This window comes from Hemitrygon akajei, chromosome 1 (assembly GCF_048418815.1).
Source record: "Hemitrygon akajei chromosome 1, sHemAka1.3, whole genome shotgun sequence".
NCBI lineage: Eukaryota > Metazoa > Chordata > Chondrichthyes > Myliobatiformes > Dasyatidae > Hemitrygon > Hemitrygon akajei.
This window is the reverse complement of record NC_133124.1, coordinates 77,425,999-77,447,328: the sequence shown is the minus strand read 5'-3', so window position 1 is coordinate 77,447,328 and position 21,330 is coordinate 77,425,999. Positions and strand designations below refer to the sequence as shown.

The 21,330-nt window shown below is 40.7% G+C and overlaps 1 protein-coding gene across 2 annotated transcripts in view; it reads right to left on the bottom strand.

Moving 5' to 3' along the window:
* pop1 (POP1 homolog, ribonuclease P/MRP subunit) overlaps positions 1–21,330 on the bottom strand; it is a 76,498-nt gene that overhangs the window by 22,836 nt on the left and 32,332 nt on the right. For both annotated transcript variants that reach the window (XM_073046150.1, XM_073046140.1), the window contains exons 9-12: positions 18,795–19,024; positions 16,316–16,409; positions 5,958–6,081; positions 3,811–3,930 (exon numbers count right to left, since the gene is read on the bottom strand). In XM_073046150.1, the coding sequence (XP_072902251.1) occupies positions 3,811–3,930; positions 5,958–6,081; positions 16,316–16,409; positions 18,795–19,024 (568 nt within the window). The remainder of the gene's footprint in view (positions 1–3,810; positions 3,931–5,957; positions 6,082–16,315; positions 16,410–18,794; positions 19,025–21,330) is intronic.

Genomic DNA, 21,330 nt, shown 5'->3' with positions numbered 1-21,330 from the left:
CCCATCTAAACCCATCGCACTAATAAGGCCCCAGTTTATATTAGGGAAGTTGAAATCCGCATGACAATAACCATATTATTTTTACACATTTCCTTCATCTAGAAACATAGAAAATCTACAGCACAATACAGGCCCTTCGGCCCACAATGCTGTGCCGAACACGTACTTTAGAAATTACCTAGGGTTACCCATAGCCCTCTAGTTTTCTAAGCTCCATGTACCTATCCAGGAGTCTCTTAAAAGACCCTATCGTATCCACCTCCACCACCGTTGTTGGCAGCCCATTCCACGCACTCACCTCTCTCTGCATAAAAATCTTACCCTTGACATCTCCTCTTTACCTACTTCCAAACACCTTAAAACTGTGCCCTCTTGTGTTAGCCATACCTGATTGCATATCTGTTCCTCAATGTCCCAGTGGCTATTAGAGGATCTGCAGTACAATCCCACCACTCTTCCTATTCCTGAGTTCCGCCCAAGTGGACTTGGTGTCTGAACCTTCCATTATGTCTCCACTGAGTGCAGTTGTGATATTGTCCCTGATTAGTAGTGCAACTCTCCCCCTCCCTTCCTTTTACCTCCTCCTCTATCTTTTCTAATGCTTCAAAAACCTGGTACATTAATCACCATTCCTGTCCCTCGCTCAGCGTTTCAGTGATAGCCACAAAATCAGAGTTCCACGTACTGATCGAAGATCTGTGCTCTAAGTCCATCACCTTTACCCATAATACTGCTAGCATTAAAATATACACACTTCAAACTATCTGACCCATTATACCTGTTATTTTGATTTTGCCTTTCCAGGCTTGCCTGGCATCTACCTTGCAGTCTGATCCTTCACTTACTGACCTGGTGCTCCAGTTCCCACCCCCTGCAAAACTAGTTTAAACTCTCCTGAGCAGCATTAGCAAAACCTCCTGGCCAGGATATTGGCTCCCCTCCAGTTCAGGTTCAACCCTTGTACAGGGATTCCCCTTCCGGAGAAAAGGTTCTAATGGTCCAAGAACGTGAAACCCTGCCCCTGCACCATCTCCTCAGCCACTTATTCATCTGTGTTATCACCCCTTTCCTACCTGCACTAGCCCATGGTAATGCGAGTAACACGGAGATCACTACCTTGGAAGTCCCTCTCTTCAATCTCTTTCCTAAGTCTATGTACTCACTGCGTAGGAACTCTTCCCCTTTTCTGTCTATGTCATTGATGCCAATATTCACCACGACCTCTGGTCGTTTACCCTCCTCCTTGAGAATATCCTGCAGCAGCTCCAATACATCCTGGACCCTAGCACCCAGGAGGCAACACACCATCCCGGTGTCTCTTTTGTGGCCATAGAATTTCTTTTCTGTCTCCCTAACTATCAAGTCCCCTGTAAGTACTATGGGGAAGTTTCCTGCAGTGTACCCTATCTAACCCTCAGAAATTTTATATACATCAATCGTGTCCCTCTTAACAATCTCCACCCCACACCCCCCTGCCCCAGGAGAACAGAACCAGCATCTCCAGTCTCTCCTTCTAGGTGAGCTGCTCCATCTAAGGAGACATTCTGATGAATTCCTATGTACCGTAGATTCCGGACTACAAAGCGCACCTGATTAAAAGCCGCTGGCTCTAATTTTAGAAATAAAATCTATTTTATAAATGTACAGGCCGCACCGGATTTTAGGCCGCACCGAATTTCTGGCGGAACGGATTTTCGGCGCACTGGATTTCCGGCGGACCGGATTTTCGGCGCACCGGATTTTCGGCGCACCGGATTTTCGGCCGCTTGTAATATGAGATATTTACACAGAAAGATATTACACGTGTTGGGCTTCAAATTCTGCCCTGTGTTCGTTTTGGAAGAGAGACAACCAACACCGGATTACAGTGCAGCGTGGCTTTATTGCAGAACGCGTTTTGCCTTCCCCTTACATTCTGCTCTTATTTATACTCCTTTTTCCCCCAAACCAAACCCTCGCTACACATATTTGGTAAGGCTAAACTTTGTTATACCTACCGGTATTTGGTAACATCGGACACTTGTGTCCTTATTGGCCCGATACCATTCACATACGAGTTTTACTGTTTTTTTGTTTACTGAATCGCTAGCAGTTTCGGTGCAGCGGAATCCTCAGTTTCGCTCCCTCCCTCCCTTGTACTGCTGTCTAATATCACGTGAGCCATTCCTGACCTGAAGCGGCAGTCCCAAATTAAATCTCCACCGTCTCACCATCGATTCATGTATGCCAAGATTACGCGCAGCAGCTCGATTTCCTTGTTCAACCGCCAGATTGATTGCCTTTAACTTAAAAGCTGCATCATACGCTTTTCTTCGAGTGTTTTCCATGTTGATGAGGGTGAGTACAAATGGCTGATTTACAATAATTTGTGAAGTGCGCTTGATTTATCGTACAATTTCATTGGACCTCTGTGAACTACTCATCAATTTTATTGGTCTACTGTTACGAGGCAAAATGTTTTGGCGGCATGGGAAAAAAACTTATATTAGCCGCACCTTATTATAAGCCGCTATGTTCAATGCTGTTCAAAGCATGGGAAAAAAGTAGCGGCTTATAATCCGACATCTACGGTACTCTCTCTAGCACTTTCACATCCTCCACTCCCTGCTCTGAAACCATCCCAAAGCCTCAGAATAATTTTTGCTGAATCTGCCAATATCCATCTATTAAAGATCACTCCTTAAAATAATCTTGTAGAATTATTTTTATTCATTTGTTTGTGATGCTTTTCCATGTTTATAAGATTATGAAAGGCATAGAAAGACAGCTGGTATCTTTCCTTCAGAGTCAAAATGTCTGAGACTAGAGGACATGCATTTAAGGTGTGTTTCAATTAAGTCTCCTCTCACTCCTCTGAAATAGTAGAAATAAGGCTAGCCTGAACAACCTTTCCTCAATAAGTCTAGTAAAACTTTGTTTGTGCTCATATTTACTTGCTGCACATTCATATTAGCCTTCTCACCATTGAGATATTATTATTCTTTATTTCTTCTGCCAAACTGGATAATTTCACATCTTCCTGCATTATATTTAGTTGCTAAATCTTCACCCACTTATTAATATGCTTCCACTCCACCATCAAATTTCTAACAATCCATGAATACTAACTTGTTATTCCTTCTTTATGCGTTATTTATTTTTATAAGTTATGGTAATTTTATGTCTTTGCATTACTGCTGCTATAAATTAACACATTTTACATCATTCACTGTTTGCAGTGATAATAAATCGGATTATCTGTATTCCTTTGTAGCCTCCTACCTTTGTGAAATCAGCTAATTCAACAACTAGAACTGGCAACCCAATTACTTCCATTCTAAACAAAACTAGAGTAGTTGTTGTTGTCATCACTAAACAGCCATGACTTTGTGCAATGAACCGTTGACTTTTCCAAACAAAACTAATATGTGCTTTAGCTAAGGGTGAAAGGGAAGAATTGGATTTTAAAAATTCTGTTAAAAGCATTGATTTATGTCGTGCCAATCAATGGATAAAGCACCTCACAAAACCATTCTTGCAATGGTCTGCATTTCCTTGAAAGAATGAATAGAGAAATTCCATGAAACACACCTCTAAATTAATACAGCAAATATATACTGTATGCAAAATGAGCATGCTCACCACTGATCCTATCACTATAACCATCTATTCCTATCTCTCTAGTATTTACCCAGCTTCCCTCAGATGGATCCATGTAAAAGTCTGATCTATTCCTTGTGGAAATGAATTCCACAGTTGTTATAATGACCGAAAACTGAAAAATATTCTGAATGACTGAGATTTGCTCTGCAGTGTTACCATGGGTGCTACCTTTAAACTTTGATGGGTCAGCCAGTGCTGTGGTTCTTTTCTCGGGTATGTTTAGTCGAGGATCCCTCACAGTAAGTCCAAGTACAGACCCTGTTGAAATTTCTGCTGGTGAAGCAATACCTTAAAAACATAAAAAAAAGCACAAAATGGTGGAAGTACTGGTTACTGACAAGAATCACTTTACAGAATAGTGGCAGGAAAGAAGTTGATGTCCTCAGACGACAAATTTTCAAGGTGACAATCAGATATCCTAAAAGATTTCATGTTCAATTATTCCGACAGATACAAGTCCAAAAAGAGTTAAATCTAAAGATGCCAACAGCTAGGTTCGGTGCCTGTGAGAAGTAGTCACCCCCCCCCCACCCCAGAAGTTTTCAGGTTTTATTGTTTTATAACATTGAGTCACAGTGGATTTAATTTGGCTTTTTTGGCACCAGTCAATAGAAAAATATTCTTTCGTGTCAACGTGAAAACAGATCTCTACAAAGTGATCTAAATCAATCACAAATATAAAACACAAAATAATTGATTGTGTAAGTATTCACTCCCTTTTATTATGATACTAAATCATCACATGAGCAGATAATTGGTTTTAGAATTAGTTAACTTGAGATCTGTTCTTGGAGATCTGTGTGCAGTCAAGATGTTTCAATTGACTGCTGTAAAAATACACCTATATCTGGAAGGTCCAACAGCTGCTAAGTCAGTATCTGGCAAAAACTGCACCATGAAGACAAAAGAACACACCAAGCAACTCTGCAAAAAGGTTATTGAAAAGCACAAGTCAGGAGATGGATACAAGAAAAATTTCAAGTCACTGAATATCCCTTGGAGTAGTTAATTCAATCATCAAGGAAAGGAGATGGCATAACTGTATATCTGTCTAGAACAGTCCATTCTCAAAAATTGGGTGACTGTGCAAGAAGGGGACCAGTGAGGATGGCCTCAAAGAGACCTATGACAACCTCGATGACTTCAGTGGCTGAGATGGGAGAGACTGCACATACAACAACTGTTGCCTGGCTGCTTCACCAGTCACAGCCTTATGGGAGAGTGGCAAAGAGGAAGCCACTGTTGAAAACAACTCACATAAAATCTTGGCCAAACTTTACCAGAAGGCACGTGGGAGACTCTGAACTCAGCTGGAAGAAGGTTCTACAGTCTGACAAAACCAAAATTGTGCTTTTTGGCCATCAGACTAAATGCTACGTTTGGCATAAGCCAAACACCACGCATCATCGAAGCGTAGTGGTGGCTGCATCATGCTGTGGAATGTTTCACTGCAGCAGACCCTGGAATGCCTGTGAAGGTAGAGGGAAAAATGAATGCAGCAAAGTACAGGGAAATCATGAAGGTAAACCTGGCAGTCTGCAAGAGAACTGCAACTTGGGAGAAGATTTGTTTTCCAGCAGGACAATGACCCCAAGTATAAAGCCAAAGCTACACAGGATGGGCTTAAAAACAACAAAGTTAATGTCCTGGAATAGCCAAGTCAGAGTTCAGACCTCAATCCAATAGAGAATTTGTAGCTGTACTTGAAAAGGGCTGTTCATTCATGATTCCCAAGCAATCTAACAGAGCTTGAGCAGTTTTGTAAAGAAGAATGGGGAAAAATTGCAGTGTCCAGATGTGCAAAGCTGATAGAGATGTTCCACACAGACTCAAGGCTGTAAATGCCACCAAAGGTGCATCTACTAAATACTGACGTGAAGGGGGTGAATACTGATGCAATCAATGATCTTGTGTTTTATATTTGTAATTAATTTAGATCACTTTGTAGAGATCTGTTTTTACTTTGACACGAAAGACTTTTTCCATTGATCAGTATCAAAAAAAAAGCCAAATTAAATCCAATGTGATTCAATGCTGTAAAACAATAAAGCATGAAAACTTCCAAAGGGCAGTGAATATTTTTTAGAGGCACTGCATGTAACTATAAATATAATTATTTGCTTCAGTGATGTTATTACCTTGCCTTTTGTTATAAACTAGCCTAACAATTTTTTGATGCAAAGCCTCGAATCATATTCTAATTTTAATGTTAAGTTAGCAAGAAGATGTTCACTAGCAACAAAGACAAACTCAAATCTAAAATTATCATTGCCTAATTCACACAAATGTCATTGGCTTGATGCTAAGTCACCCACCAGAAAGTAACTGAAGGAAATCCCCTTGACGATTATGAAGGGCCACGTCCTCAGATTTCCTGCAATATTGTGACCACCAGCAGGGCAAAGCTCTTGTTTCTGTCGCTTCTGTCACTTCAGAATTCTAAGGACAGTTTCAAGACAAGATCATTTTAGTAAATAGGAACAAAACAGTAACACGAGTATAGCAAACAATGCCAGAAGAACAAACTATTAGAAATACTCCCAAGATAAAATTTCACAATGACAACCATCATGCCCACTTCAAGAAAAATAACATATCTTTTATTGCATTAGCTGCTCTCATTAAATGTTGTAAGGTACCTCTTAAGAACATTACAAAAACAATATTTGACAAGTAACCACAAAATAGTTATTAGAATATGTGCAAAGCAATGTCTTAAAGCAGGGAAAAAAAGGGGGTATGAAAAGGAATTCTGGGGTTGTGTTGCAGTAATTAAATTCATGAACACAAGTAGAAAAAGTGATGAGATCTTGTAAGTTAATTTTTAGTTAAAAAGAGATTAAATAGCACTTTAACAGATAGTGGTGAAAAGGGGATTGAAAAAAGGGTAAATCTTTAAAAATTAAGTTGTTGTTTAACTAGGGAAAGTGCAAGCTAGCAAGTACAAAGGGACAACAGGCAAGAGAGAAGCAAGGACAACAGAATTTTTCCAGCTATCTTCCCTCCAGTATTAATTCTAATGCAAGGGTTTGACTAAAAGCACAAGGGTTTGACCACCACACAAATACTATACAAATGCTGTTCCATCTGCAATTTCTTGTATTTACATACAAATGGAAATTGTCAATGCTCTCACACAATGCAGTGAGGATAGCATTTAATATTAAAGAAAAAGATTATCAAATCTCACAGATAGTGAGAAAACCAAAAGGTTCATGAGGAAATCAGTTTTATACAGCAAGTGCTTAGGATCTGAAATGCTCCTCTCTGATGACACTGGAGCCAGATTCAATTGTACTACTCTAAAGGAAAGTAGGTGAGTAAAAACTAGGCAAGACCACTGGAGAAGGCACCAAGCTGGTGCTGAGTGGAAATGGAAACCAGAGGTCTATGAGCTGGTCCTCACCAGGGGATCAGAGGTGGAGAAAGTCAGCAACTTTAAAATCAGAATCAGGTTTATTATCACTGGCATGTGACGTGAAATTTGTTAACTTAGCACCAGCGGCAGTTCAATGCAATACATAATCTAGCAGAGAAAAAATAATAATAAAATAAAAGCATAATAATAAATAAACAAGTGAATCAATTATGTATATTGAATAGATTTTTAAAAGTGCAAAAACATAAAAAGTGAGCTAGTGTTCAAAGCTTCAATTTCCATTTAGGAATCAGATGGCAGAGGGGAAGAAGCTGTTCCTGAATCGCTGAGTTTGTGCCTTCAGGCTTCTGTACCTCTTACCTGATGGTAACAGTGAGAAAAGGGCATGCCCTGGGTGCTGGAAGTCCTTAATAATGGGCGTTGCCTTTCTAAGACTTTGCAGTACCTGGGTACTTTATAGGCTAATGACCAAGATGGAGCTGACTAGATTTACAACCTTCTGCAGCTTCTTTTGGTCCTGTGCAGTAGTCCCTCCATACCAGAGTGATTCAGGCTGTTAGAATGCTCTCCACAGTACAAATATAAAAGATTCTGAATGTATTTGTTGACATGCCAAATCTCTTCAAACTCCTAATGAAGTATAGCCGCTGTCTTGCCTTCTTTACAACTACATCAATATGTTGGGACCAGGTCAGATCCTCAGAGATCTTGACACCCAGGAACTTGAAGCTGCTCACTCTCTCCACTTCTGATCTCTCCATGAGGATTGATATGTGTTCCTTTGTCTTACCCTTCCTGAGGTCCACAATCAGCTCTTTCGTCTTACTGACGTTGAGTGCCAGGTTGTTGCTGCGGCACCGCTCCACTAGTTGGCATATCTCACTCCTGTACGCCCTCTCTTCACCACCTGAGATTCTACCAACAATGGTTGTATTGTCAGCAAATGTATAGATGGTGTTTGAGCTATGCCTAACCACACAGTCATGTGTACATAGCGAGTACAGCAGTGGGCTAAGTACACCCCCAGGAGGTGCACCAGTGTTGGATCGTCAATGAGGAGGATATGTTATCACCAATCTGCACAGATTGTGGTCTTCTGGTTAGGAAGTTGAGGATCCAATTGCAGAGGGAGGGACAGAGGCCCAGGTTCTGCATCTTCTCAATCAGGATTGTGGGAATGATGGTATTAAATGCTGAGCTATGGTCAATGAACAGCATCCTGACATAGGTGTTTGTGTTATCCAGGTAGTGTAAAGCCACGTGGACAGTCACTGAGATTGCGCCTACCATTGATCTATTGTGGCGTTAGAAAATTGCAATGGGTCCAGGTCCTTGCTGAGGCAGGAGTTCAGTCTCATCATGACCAACCTCTCAAAGTATTTCATCACTGTCCATGTGAGTGCTATCGGACGATAGTCATTAAGGCATTAAATTACTCAGTGTTAGCATTTCAGAGGACCTCTCCTGGGCCCAGTGCATAAGTACAATTACGAAGAGAGGATTCAACATGACGTTTAAAACATTGACAAACTTCTACAGATGATTGGTAGAGAGTATATTAACTGGTTGCATCACTGCCTGATATGGAAACACCATTGCCCTTGAATGGGAAATCCTACAAAAAGTTGTGGATATAGTTAAGTCCATCATGGGAAAAGTCCTCCTCACCATTGAGCATATCTACATGGGAGTGTTGCTGCAGGAAAGCAGAATCCATTATCAGGGACCCTCACCACCCAGATCATGCTCTATTCTCAGTGCTGCCATCAGGAAGGTGTACAGGACCCTCAGGACTCACAGCACCATATTCAGGAAAGGTTAGTAGCCCTCAATCATCAGGCTCCTGAACCAGAGGGGATAAGCGAAGATAACTTCATTTACCTGTAAAGGGTTTCTTATGTTACTGCGTATGTTAATCAAAATGGCTTGTTTGTTTGTTAAAAGTAAGAATGTTTCTTTGTTATGCTAACTGGAGAGAGAGTGCTTTCTCTTGCAGCTTGTTTGGGTTATGATAACTGATAATGGGAATTGTATTCATTTGTTAACCAATTGGGATAGATGTTATTCTCTCCTGTGGGTCTGTGAGCTGTGGTTTCGCGGATTTTTGGGGAGTTGGAGAGGAGATCGCAGGGAAGGTGGATGGTGCTGGAGGCGCTGCTGGTCGATCACAGAGAGTGGTCCCAGGCGCGCGGGTCGTGGAGGTTGGAGAAGATCGAATAGTGGACCGAAAACTTCGATGGTTGAGCTCCAACGATTTGTGCACTAATTGACTGAACCCTGATAAGTTCTGGCACCTTTTCTTTCTCTTCTTTTCCTTCATATATATTGTATCGCTATTAATCACTTAGTTCTAGTAAGATTTATAAAGTGTATTCTGTAAACGTACATGGTGTGCGGTTTGATATTGTGTGCATTTCACAGCATCCACGTATACAGGAGGCGCGGTCTGGCGGGTGGACAAGAATTTCTCCTAGACATACACCAGCCAATTGTGTGAGCATTACATACCCCATCAATGATTTGTTCCCATGACCCATGGACTCACTTTCAAGGATTGTTGGTCATGGTCTCGACATTTATTGCTAATTTATTTATTATTTCTTCTCTCTCTCTCTCTCTCCCCCCCTTCTTTTTGTATTTGCACATCGTTGTCTTTCACTGATTATTGGATTTATTGAGTATGCCCACAAGAAAATGTACTGTATATGGCGATATACATGTACTTTGATAATAAATTTACTTTGAACTTTGAGTGGACTTTGACATGGACCCTCAAAGGACCCTATAACCACCTTCTGAGATGTAACTACTTTGATTCTTAGGACTTGAAATCCTTAAGGTTAATGGTTAAATAATTATGCTAAAATTTGAATGGGCAGAAGTGGGGCTTAATTACAGTATGGCCAGATTAAAAGTCACGGCTAAGGCACAGTGAATTTATTTTTTAGGACAGAATTTTTTGATAATAGTTTGACAGAAATGCCACTGTGTAGCTGTTGGCAATGTTTAGTAAAAAGGTCAGTGCACATTTTTACCAGAGGTTACACCACTGGAAACGATGACTAGAATTCATTACATAATTTTTACTGGTTATGATGTAAATCATCAATGCTAGAAATATAATAAACGCAGAGAATGCTGCTCAGAAAGTCAGGTCAGGTCTGTGAGAAGACCTATAACATTAACTCTTTCTCTTCTCACAATTGCTAGAAGATCAGCTATTGAAACTTGGTTCGAAAAAAGAGGGATGTCTACAATAGATATAGGCAGCATGGAGTAAAGGAATTGCTCGAGGAATATAAAGAATGTAAAAGGAAACTTAAGAAAGAGATTAGAAAAGCTAAAAGAAGTTACGAGTTTGGTTTGGCAAATAAGGTGGAAGTAAATCCGAAAGGCTTCTACAGTTATATTAAAAGCAAGAGGATAGTGAGGGATAAAATTGGTCCCTTAGAGAATCAGGGTGGTCAGCTATGTGTGGAGCCGAGGGAGATGGGAGAGATTTTGAACGATTTCTTCTCTTCGGTATTCACTAAGGAGAAGGATATTGAATGGTGTAAGGTGTGGGAAACAAGTAAGGAAGTTATGGAACCTATGACAATTAAAGAGGTGGAAGTACTGGCGCTTTTAAGAAATTTAAAAGTGGATAAATCTCCGGGTCCTGACCGGATATTCCCCAGGACCTTGAGGGAAGTTTGTGTAGAGATAGCAGGAGCTCTGACGGAGATCTTTCAGATGTCATTAGAAACGGGGATTGTGCCGGAGGATTGGCGTATTGCTCATGTGGTTCCATTGTTTAAAAAGGGTTCTAGAAGTAAGCCTGGCAATTATAGACCTGTCAGTTTGACATGTGGTGGGTAAATTAATGGAAAGTATTCTTAGAGATAGTATTTATAATTATCTGGATAGACAGGATCTGATTAGGAGTAGCCAGCATGGATTTGTGCGTGGAAGGTCATGTTTGACAAACCTTATTGAATTTTTTGAAGTAGTTACGAGGAATGTTGACGAGGGTAAGGCAGTGGATGTAGTCTATATGGACTTCAGCAAGGCCTTTGACAAAGTTCCACATGGAAGGTTAGTTAAGAAGGTTCAGTCGTTAGGTATTAATGCTGGAGTAATAAAATGGATTCAACAGTGGCTAGATGGGAGATGCCAGAGAGTAGTGGTGGATAATTGTTTATCGGGATGGAGGCCGGTGACTAGCGGGGTGCCTCAGGGATCTGTTTTGGGCCCAATGTTGTTTGTAATATACATAAATGATCTGGATGATGGGGTGGTAAATTGGATTAGTAAGTATGCTGATGATACTAAGGTAGGAGGTGTTGTGGATAATGAGGTGGGTTTTCAAAGCTTGCAGGGAGATTTATGCCGGTTAGAAGAATGGGCTGAACGTTGGCAGATGGAGTTTAATGCTGAGAAGTGTGAGGTTCTACATTTTGGCAGGAATAATCCAAATAGAACATACAGGGTAAATGGTAGGGCATTGAGGAATGCAGTGGAACAGAGAGATCTAGGAATAACAGTGCATAGTTCCCTGAAGGTGGAGTCTCATGTAGATAGGGTGGTGAAGAAGGCTTTTGGAACGCTGGCCTTTATAAATCAGAGCATTGAGTACAGAAGTTGGGATGTAATGTTAACATTGTACAAGGCATTGGTAAAGCCAAATTTGGAATATTGTGTACAGTTCTGGTCACCGAATTATAGGAAAGATATCAATAAATTAGAGAGAGTGCAGAGACGATTTACTAGGATGTTACCTGGGTTTCAGCACTTAAGTTACAGAGAAAGGTTGAACAAGTTAGGTCTCTATTCATTGGAGCGTAGAAGGTTGAGGGGGGATTTGATCGAGGTATTTAAAATGTTGAGAGGGATAGATAGAGTTGACGTGAATAGGCTGTTTCCATTGAGAGTAGGGGAGATTCAAACGAGAGGACATGATTTGAGAGTTAGGGGGCAAAAGTTTAAGGGAAACACGAGGGGGTATTTCTTTACTCAGAGAGTGATAGCTGTGTGGAATGAGCTTCCTGTAGAAGTAGTAGAGGCCAGTTCAGTTGTGTCATTTAAGGTAAAATTGGATAGGTATATGGATAGGAAAGGAGTGGAGGGTTATGGGCTGAGTGCGGGTAGGTGGGACTAGGTGAGATTAAGAGTTCGGCACGGACTAGGAGGGCCGGAATGGCCTGTTTCCGTGCTGTGATTGTTATATGGTTATATGGTTAAGTATTTCCAATAATCTTATACTTATGTGAATAATGTTTTGACTTCTTTGGTCAGTGAGTTTCTTTCTTGTGAACACTATTATTACCGAGAGGATGAAAATTAGTCTTTCAAACGCATTGCACAGGAATCGGGCCCTCAGGACAGGACCATCCTCATGGAATACTTCCAAATATTATCTATAAAATAGGGCTACCTTATATTCTACAATTCATAGTATTTAAAATATTCATGAAAATACTTTAAGTAGACATCTCCATTCCACATTTGAGGGACAAGTAAACAGGTGGCTAAAGCTGCAAGGGTGCATTTGCTAATCCCACAGCTATTGCCTATTTTCTAATTACATAGGTGGCTATTCGACCCACTAAACCATATATGTCAAACTCAAGGCCCGCGGTGGAATTATCTTTGGCCCGCGAGATAATATCTAATTACTATTAAAGCTGGCCCCAGTAATCGAAGCGCCTATGGCGTATGATATGGCTAATGCTGAGTTTATTCAGGTACCAGGTTTTCAGGGTTTTTAGTGTTTATTCGGCAGTCTTCTTCATAAGAAACGGAATTTGTAAAGTGAAACACTTTGTAGTTATAGCAGAGACTGAGACACATGTGTTAGGGTTAATGTTAGGGTTAATTCGAGACTGCCACTACAGGTCAGGAGTGGCTCACGTGATATTAGGAGACAGGAATACAAGGGAGAGAGGAAGCGAAACTGGGGATTCCGCTACACCGAAACTGCTAGTGTCACGCGATTCAATAAACAAAAGAAACAGGTAACTCGTGAGTGAATGGCATCGGGCCAATAAGGAGGACACAAGTGCCCGATATTACCTAATATGTACAACAAAGTTCGGCCTTACCAAATATGTGTAGCGAGGGGTTGGAATGGGGAAAAGGGGTATAAATAAGAGTAGAATGTAAGGGGAAGGCAGAACGTGCCTTCTCCAGCGACGCCGTGTACTCGCTGTGCCAGTTACGTTTCTGCAATAAAGCCACGTTTCACTATAATCAGGTGTTGGTTGTCTCTCTTCCAAACGAACACAGGGCAGAATTTGAAGCCCAACACATGAGAGCAGGCTGAAAAAACGGAGGCAACAAATGCTGCGTTCACATGCGTCCGACTGATCCGGCCCGCATGAAGCTGCATTTTGCTCAATCCGGCCCGTGACCTAAAATGAGTTTGACACCCCTGCACTAAACATACACCACCTTTCAAAGCAATCTCATCAACTCACTCACCATCTATTTCCTTGTAATTCTCTCTTACATGTTAATCAACTACCCACTGACTACCCCATCACTCACCTATATTAGGGATAACTTAGAGTAATCAATTAACCTACCAACGAGCAGGTCTTTGGATATGGGAGGAATATGGGGCACCAATGGGGTCAAAGACCATAAGACATAGGAACAGAATCAGGCCATCTGGCCCATCGAGTCTGCTCTGCCATTCGATCGTGGCTGATCGTTTTTTTCTGTCTCCTCCTCAACCCCAGTTCCTGGCCTTCTCCCTATAATCTTTGACGACATGTCCAATCAAGAACCTATCAATCTCTGCCTTAAATACACCCAATGACCTGGCCTTCACAGCTGCATGTGGCAACGAATTCCACAAATTCACCACCCTTTGGCTAAAAAAAATTTTCTGCATCTCTGTTTTGAAAGGGAGACTCTCTATCCTGAGGCTGTACCCTCTTGGCCTAGACTTTCCCACCGTGGGAAACATTCTTTCCACATCTACTCTGATGCAGACAGCACTCGAGGTTAAAGAGGAGGAGGTGCTTGCCGTTTTGAGGCAAACCAGAGTAGATAAATCCCCAGGACCTGACAGGGTATTCCCTCGGACTGTGAAGGAGACTAGTGTTGAAATTGCAGGGGCCCTGGCAGAAATATTTAAAATGTCGATATTCATGGGTCAGGTGCCGGAGGATTGGAGGATAGCTCATGTAGTTCTGTTGTTTAAAAAAGGCTCAAAAAGTAAGCCGGGAAATTATAGGTCGGTAAGTATGACATTGGTAGTAGGTAAATTATTGGAAGGAATAATAAGAGATAGGATCTACAAGTATTTGGATAGACAGGGACTTATTAGAAACAGTCAGCATGGCTTTGTGCGTGGTAGGTCATATTTAACCAATCTATTAGAGTTTTTCGAGGAAGTTACCAGGAAAGTGGATGAAGGGAAGGCAGTGGATGTTGTATACATGGACTTCAGTAAGGCCTTTTGACAAGGTCCCGCATGGGAGGTAAGTTAGGAAGATTCAGTTGCTAGGTATACATGGAGAGGTAGTAATTGGATTAGACATTGGCTCAATGGAAGAAGCCAGAGAATGGTAGTAGAGGATTGCTACTCTGAGTGGAGGCCTGTGACTAGAGGTGTGCCACAGGGATGAGTGCTGGGTTCATTGTTATTTGTCATCTATATCAATTATCTGGATGATAATGTGGCAAATTGGATCAGCAAATTTGCTGATGATACAAAGATTGGAGGTGTAGTGGACAGTGAGGAAGGTTTTCAAAGCTTGCAGAGGGATTTGGACCAGTTGGAGGAATGGGCTGAAAAATGGCAGGTGGAGTTTAATGCGGACAAGTGTGAGGTATTGCACTTCGGAAGGTCAAACCAAGGTAGAACATACAAGGTAAATGGTAGGACACTGAGGAGTGCAGTAGAACAGAGGGATCTGAGAGTACAGATACATAATTCCCTAAAAGTGGCGTCACAAATAGATAGGGTTGTAAAGAGAGCTTTTGGTACATTGGCCTTTATAAATTAAAGTATTAAGTATAAGAATTGGAATGTAATGGTGAGGTTCTATAAGACATTGGTGAGACGGAATTTGGAGTATTGTGTGCAGTTTTGGTCACCTAATTACAGGAAGGATATTAATAAAGGTTGAAAGAGTGCAGAGAAGGTTTACAAGGATGTTGCTGGGACTTGAGAAACTGAGTTACAGAGAAAGGTTGAATAGGTTAGGACTTTATTCCCTGGAGCGTAGGAGAATAAGGGGTGATTTGATAGAGGTATATAAAATTATGATGGGTATAGATAGAGTGAATGCGAACAGGCTTTTGCCACAGAGGCTAGGGGAGAAAAAAACCAAAGGTCATGGGTTAAGGGTGAAGGGGGAAAGTTTAGAGGGAACATTAGGGGGGGGGACTTCTTCATGCAGAGAGTGGTGGGAGTGTGGAATGAGCTGCCAGATGAAATGGTGAATGTGGGCTCACTTTTGACATTTAAGAAAAACTTGGACAGCTATAAGGATGGGAGGGGTTTGGAGGAATATGGCCCAGGTGCAGGTCAGTGGGACTAAGCAGAAAAATGGTTCGGCACAGCCAAGAAGGGCCAAAAGGCCTGTTTCTGTGCTGTAATGTTCTATGGTTCTATGGAGGTCAGCATCGAACACAGGTCACATAACTGTGAGATATCACTCTAACTTGCTGCATTGCTGTGCCACACCCTGGAGCAAGAGGTAGCAATACAAACTGGTTTCTGGGATGAACATCATGAAATGAAAATTAATCTCACAAAATTTAGGTAGTTAATACTTTAAATAATTAATCAACTAAACAAACTACATTTGAGATGATTCGGGACAAGTTATTACCACCCTTAATTTAAATGCACAGATCAGGATACCGGATGCATCTCTTAAAAAAAAATGACAGAGGTAACATAGGAATAAGGTAAGGGGTGGGAAGTTCAGGGGGGATATTAGAGGAAGGTTTCTTTACTCAGAGTGGTTGGTGCATGGAATGCACTGCCTGAGTCACTGGTGGAGGCAGATACACTAGTGAAATTTAAGAGACTACTAGACAGGTATATGGAGGAATTTAAGGTGGGGGTTATATGGGAGGCAGGGTTTAAGGGTTGGCACAACATTGTAGGCCGAAGGGCCTGTGCTGTACTATTCTATGTTCTATGATATCCAAGCCACAAATGAATGGCAATATTCATAGTGAATGATTAATCAGGGAAACGAAGCTACAAATTAAACATGCAAGTATGATGCTCTGCCTTCTTCATATCCTAATGTATCTTTAATGATAAGATAACAAAATGACTCGAAGACTTACTTCCATGACAACAGCAGGTTGCAAAACTTCAGCTATCACAGAATGAGATAGGGGTCCAATCAGTCGATACCTCAGAATTTCCATTGTCAGATCTCTGAAAAATAATCCCGCAGATTCTCCATTAAATTGGACAAATCAGACCAGAATCTTATTTACTCAATTGATATTGATGTTGTAAAGCTCACTTTCCACAATAAAACTCCCATTAATGAGAGAGAAGCAAAGGATAGATAGCTGAGGAAGTCAAGCATCCATATGCCTTTTCACTACCCTCTCTACCCATACAACTGCTTTGAGGGATCTGTGGACTTATATATTCCAAGGACTATTTGGCCATCAACACTCTCAAGGGTCCTGCCCTTATTTGTTCTTCCAAAGTGCAGGAGTAAAAACAAAAACCTTTATGCAGTACTACCTTACTTTTGTTAAAATATTAGAGCCGTTGACAGCATCAAAAGATTCAACTTCCAATTATCAACAGCTCAACAGACTTCTGGCACTAATGACAAACTTTGGGGAACCAAATGGCAAAGTGGATCGATATACTATACAATCAACAAATATTTCTGGATTTCAATATACCTAGGCTGGTTCACTACACTGTCACACATTTGCATTTCTTTAAGTAATCATATTAGGACATTTTTACTCGATGAAACACTAAGCAGGTTTTCATCACTGCATATTGTTTTCATACAACTTTCAACCAATTAAAATGGCAGCCATATAACGATGGACTCATTCAAGAAATAATGGTTTGATCCGACAGAAAAATGCAGTACCAATTTTCAGAGCCTAGCTTTTATTAAAACCACACTAGCACTCCCATGGAAAGTTAATTATCTCATAAGATTTTGAAGTTATCTTATTCTGTTCATTTAAGTTAAGTGAATTAACTGGTTTGGAGTTTCCAGCCTGCTAAACTCAGCAGTGTTATTTTGCTTTTATAAGTATGGCTTGAATTTCTCAGTTTTGATGAACAACCCCACCAAAAAAAATCCCTGAATGCCTCCACAGAAAAGTTTTTTTCTGTGCTGGCAATAAATATCCAGTCATTCAGAATTAACATTTTTTAATAAGCACAATGCCTGCAGTTTTCAAAATTATTGTAGTGACTACTAGATAATTAATTTGTGAAGTGAAAAGCAAAATACTGTAGCTGCTAGAAATCCAAAATTAAAGCACAGTGCTGGAAATACTTATCAGGTTAGGTCTTAAATGAGAAAAGTAAACAAAGAGTAGCTTAAACTGCAGAGAAAAAATGGAAGGGGCAGAATGTACTTTGATTGTATGGAGTCTTTGATGCCCAGGATCACAAGAGGCTGTAGAGGGTGACACAACCCTCCAGCCACAGAGGATGTCTGCCAGAGGTGGTGCCTCAAGAAGATGACATCCATCACTAAGGACTCTCAATATCTAGGACATGCCCTCTTCTCATTTTAACCATCAGGAAAAAAGTACAGGAACTGAAGACTTACACTCAGCTATTCTTAAAGTTTCTTCTGCCACCACCATAATTATTCTGAATAGTTCATTAACTTATGAACACTACCTTGTTACCCTTTTTTGCACTATTTTTGTAATTTATAGTTATTTGTAATTGTTCTATGAGGCTGTGGTGGCCAGTGCTATCATGTTTGCTGTTGTGTGCTGGGGCAGCAGGCTGAGGGTAGGAGACACCAACAGAATCAACAAACTCATTCATAAGGCCAGTGATGTTGTGGGGGTGGAACTGGACTCTCTGACGGTGGTGTGTGAAAAGAGGATGCTGTCCAAGTTGCATGCCATTTTGGACAATGTCTCCCATCCACTCCATAATGTACTGGTTAGGCACAGGAGTACATTCAGCCAGAGACTCATTCCACCGAGATGTAACACTGAGCGTCATAGGAAGTCATTCCTGCCTGTGGCCATCAAACTTTACAACTCCTCCCTTGGAGTGTCAGACACCCTGAGCCAATAGGCTGGTCCTGGACTTATTTCCACTTGGCATAATTTACTTATTATTATTTAAGGTTTTATACTGCTATATTTCTACACTATTCTTGGTTGGTGCGACTGTAACAAAACCCAATTTCCCTCGGGATCAATAAAGTATGTCTGTCTTATAGTAATTTTGTATTTTCAATATACTGCTGCTGAAACACAACAAATTTCACATAATAAACCAGTGAAAATAAATTCATAATCAGAGTTATTAATGCTGAAAATACCCAACTTTGAAATAATTTACTAAAACAAAGGAAAACCCTTCTGAATAACAAAATGATGAATTATAAAAACTACATTCCAACCCTAATTTTAATCACTCCTCAAAAAGTAGGTAAGTAGAAAAAAACAAAGTCACAGTAATTCGAATTAGGGAAGCAGAAAAATAGTACACCTGGCAATAAGTAGTCAGCAGTGGCCAGTTCCGGTAATATCCACGATGCTACCCTTTCACATTTAAGTTAACATAAAGGTTTCTGCACATACTCACTCTATTATAATGCCAGTAGTTAATGATGTCCAAGAAACTGGTGTCAATGGATCTCTGGTACTATTGCCTATTACTTTTTTCTTAGGTATGACCTCCTCTCCAACTTTATCCTGCAGTTTTCTTTTCAAACCAGCTCCTTGCGATGTTGATGTGCTGCTTTCACTAGGACCTGGTTCAGGTAAAGAACCATCTGAACATTGGCAGGCCAACTGAAGCTCAGTTAATATATCCTATTAAAAAAATACAAAATACGTTAAGAAATGCATATCATGGATTCAACAATTATGTTCACATGTAGAATGAGATTTGAGATTCACAAGGATCATTCCTGGTTACAAGGAGAATCAGACAAATCTTTCAGTAGAAAATCAAAACAAAAATGCTGGAAAGCTACTGAATCTGAGAGTCCCCTACCTGAAATGTTGTCTCTGTTTCTCTCCCCACAGACACAGCCTGAACTACTGAATATTTTCAGCACCTTTTTGCTTTAGATTTTCTATCAAGGTCCACACAAGTGAAATACAACAGTCATGCCAGATTGACAACTATTATATCTAATCAACTGCACCGGGGAAATCCTTAAACCACAAGTTTCATCCCTTGCCCCAAGCCCCCGCTCAACTCGCTTTACACCTATGACTGCGTGGCTCAGTACAGCTCCAACATCATATATGAGTTTGCTGATGACACCACTGTTATGGGCTGTATCAAAAGTGGTGATGAACCAGCATATAGGAGGGAGATGGAAAATTTGCCTGACTGGTGTAATAACAACCACCTCTGACTCAATGTCAATGACCAAGGAACTGATAGTAAGACTCCAGAAGGAAGCAAGAGGTTCATAAGCCAGTAAGCATTGGAGGATCATAGGTGGAGAGGATCAGTAACTTTGAATTCCTGCATGTCACTATCTCAAAGAAAGCACAACAGCGCCTCAACTTCCTCAGGAGTCTGTGGAGATTCAGCATGTCACTAAAATCCTTGGCAAACTTCTATAGATGTGTGGTGGAAAGTGCATTACGTCTGGTATAGGAACACCAATGCCTTTGAGTAGAAAATCTTACTAAAGGTAGTGGATTCGGCCTGGTACATCATGGGTTAAACCTTCCCAACTATTGAGTATATTTACATGAAACTTTGTTGTAGAAATGCAGCATCTATCATTAAAGCAAACACGAGGAAATCTGCAGATGCTGGAAATTCAAGCAACACACACAAAATGCTGGTGGAACACAGCAGGCCAGGCAGCATCTATAGGGAGAAGCACTGTCGATGTTTCGAGTCATTCTGCCCTGACTAAGGGTCTCGGCCCGAAACGTTGACAGTGCTTCTCCCTATAGATGCTGCCTGGCCTGCTGCGTTCCACCAGCATTTTGTGCGTGTTGCATCTATCATCAAAGATCCTCACTATCCAGGTCATGTTCTTTTCTCGCTGCTGCCATCAGGTAGAAGGTACAAGTGCCTCAGGTCTCACACCACCAGGTTCAAGAACAGTTGCTACCCCTCAACCATCAGGATCTTGAACAAGGAGATAACTACACTAAGCTAAGGACTCTTATCTTGTTATTTCAGGCTCATTATTTATTGTTATTTATTTATTATCTGCATTTGCACAGTTTGTTTACAGTTCCTGATGTTTACAGATACTGTTTGCAGTTATTGTTCTATAGATTTGCTAAGTATGCCCGTAGAAAAGAATCTCAGGGTATATGTGGTGACATGTATGTACTCTGATAATAAATTTTACTTCAAACTTTAACACTTGGTTCTTTCTACCTGCGTAAATGTTTTTTCCCGTCTTGGCTGATTTGCTCTTGAAAAGACAATGCACCACAGTGATTAACACAGCTCTATTTCATTGATGTAGTGGTTTCCATTATAGAGAATGACTTGAACTTGTGACTTTCCAACTGCATCTACTGAGTCAAGGTGGTATTACACGGCCATTCACAACTTGTACCAGAAATAGTTACAAGTGCTAGTATAAGACAATAAATAACAAGTATTGCCCATTTCGTTCCTCACAATAGCTCCAACATTCATTAAAATCTCAGTTAACCTTTTATCTTAAATGTTATCTTCCTGCATGAATCCCTCATCTTGCATTCTATTAAAATCAATCTCTATTTGTACATATTGAGAATTTAAAACAAAAATCACCAGCTAACAAGGCAAAATTTCTTCTCACATCTGCTCCAAATGTCCAATCCTTTACTTTGAAGGCCATGACATACGTTTGCAGACACTCCAGCATCTGGCCTACTCAATATAGAAGTAGTCAATGGTCTGCACGTTTGACAGGAGTTTGTTTTCAGATGTTTTTGTTGAGCTGACCCCTTGCATACCTACACCTCTTAACTATTTTGCACATCCTTCCATCACATTTTCCTTTAGGTGCTTATCGAGATTCTCCTTAAACACGTGTCTGCAATTTATCTCAACCATACCTTATGTGAAACTAGCTTCACACTGAGGGTTTACATCTCTCTAAGTTTATTGCAAGTCCACATGGATCACTTCCCGGAGATGTGACTTG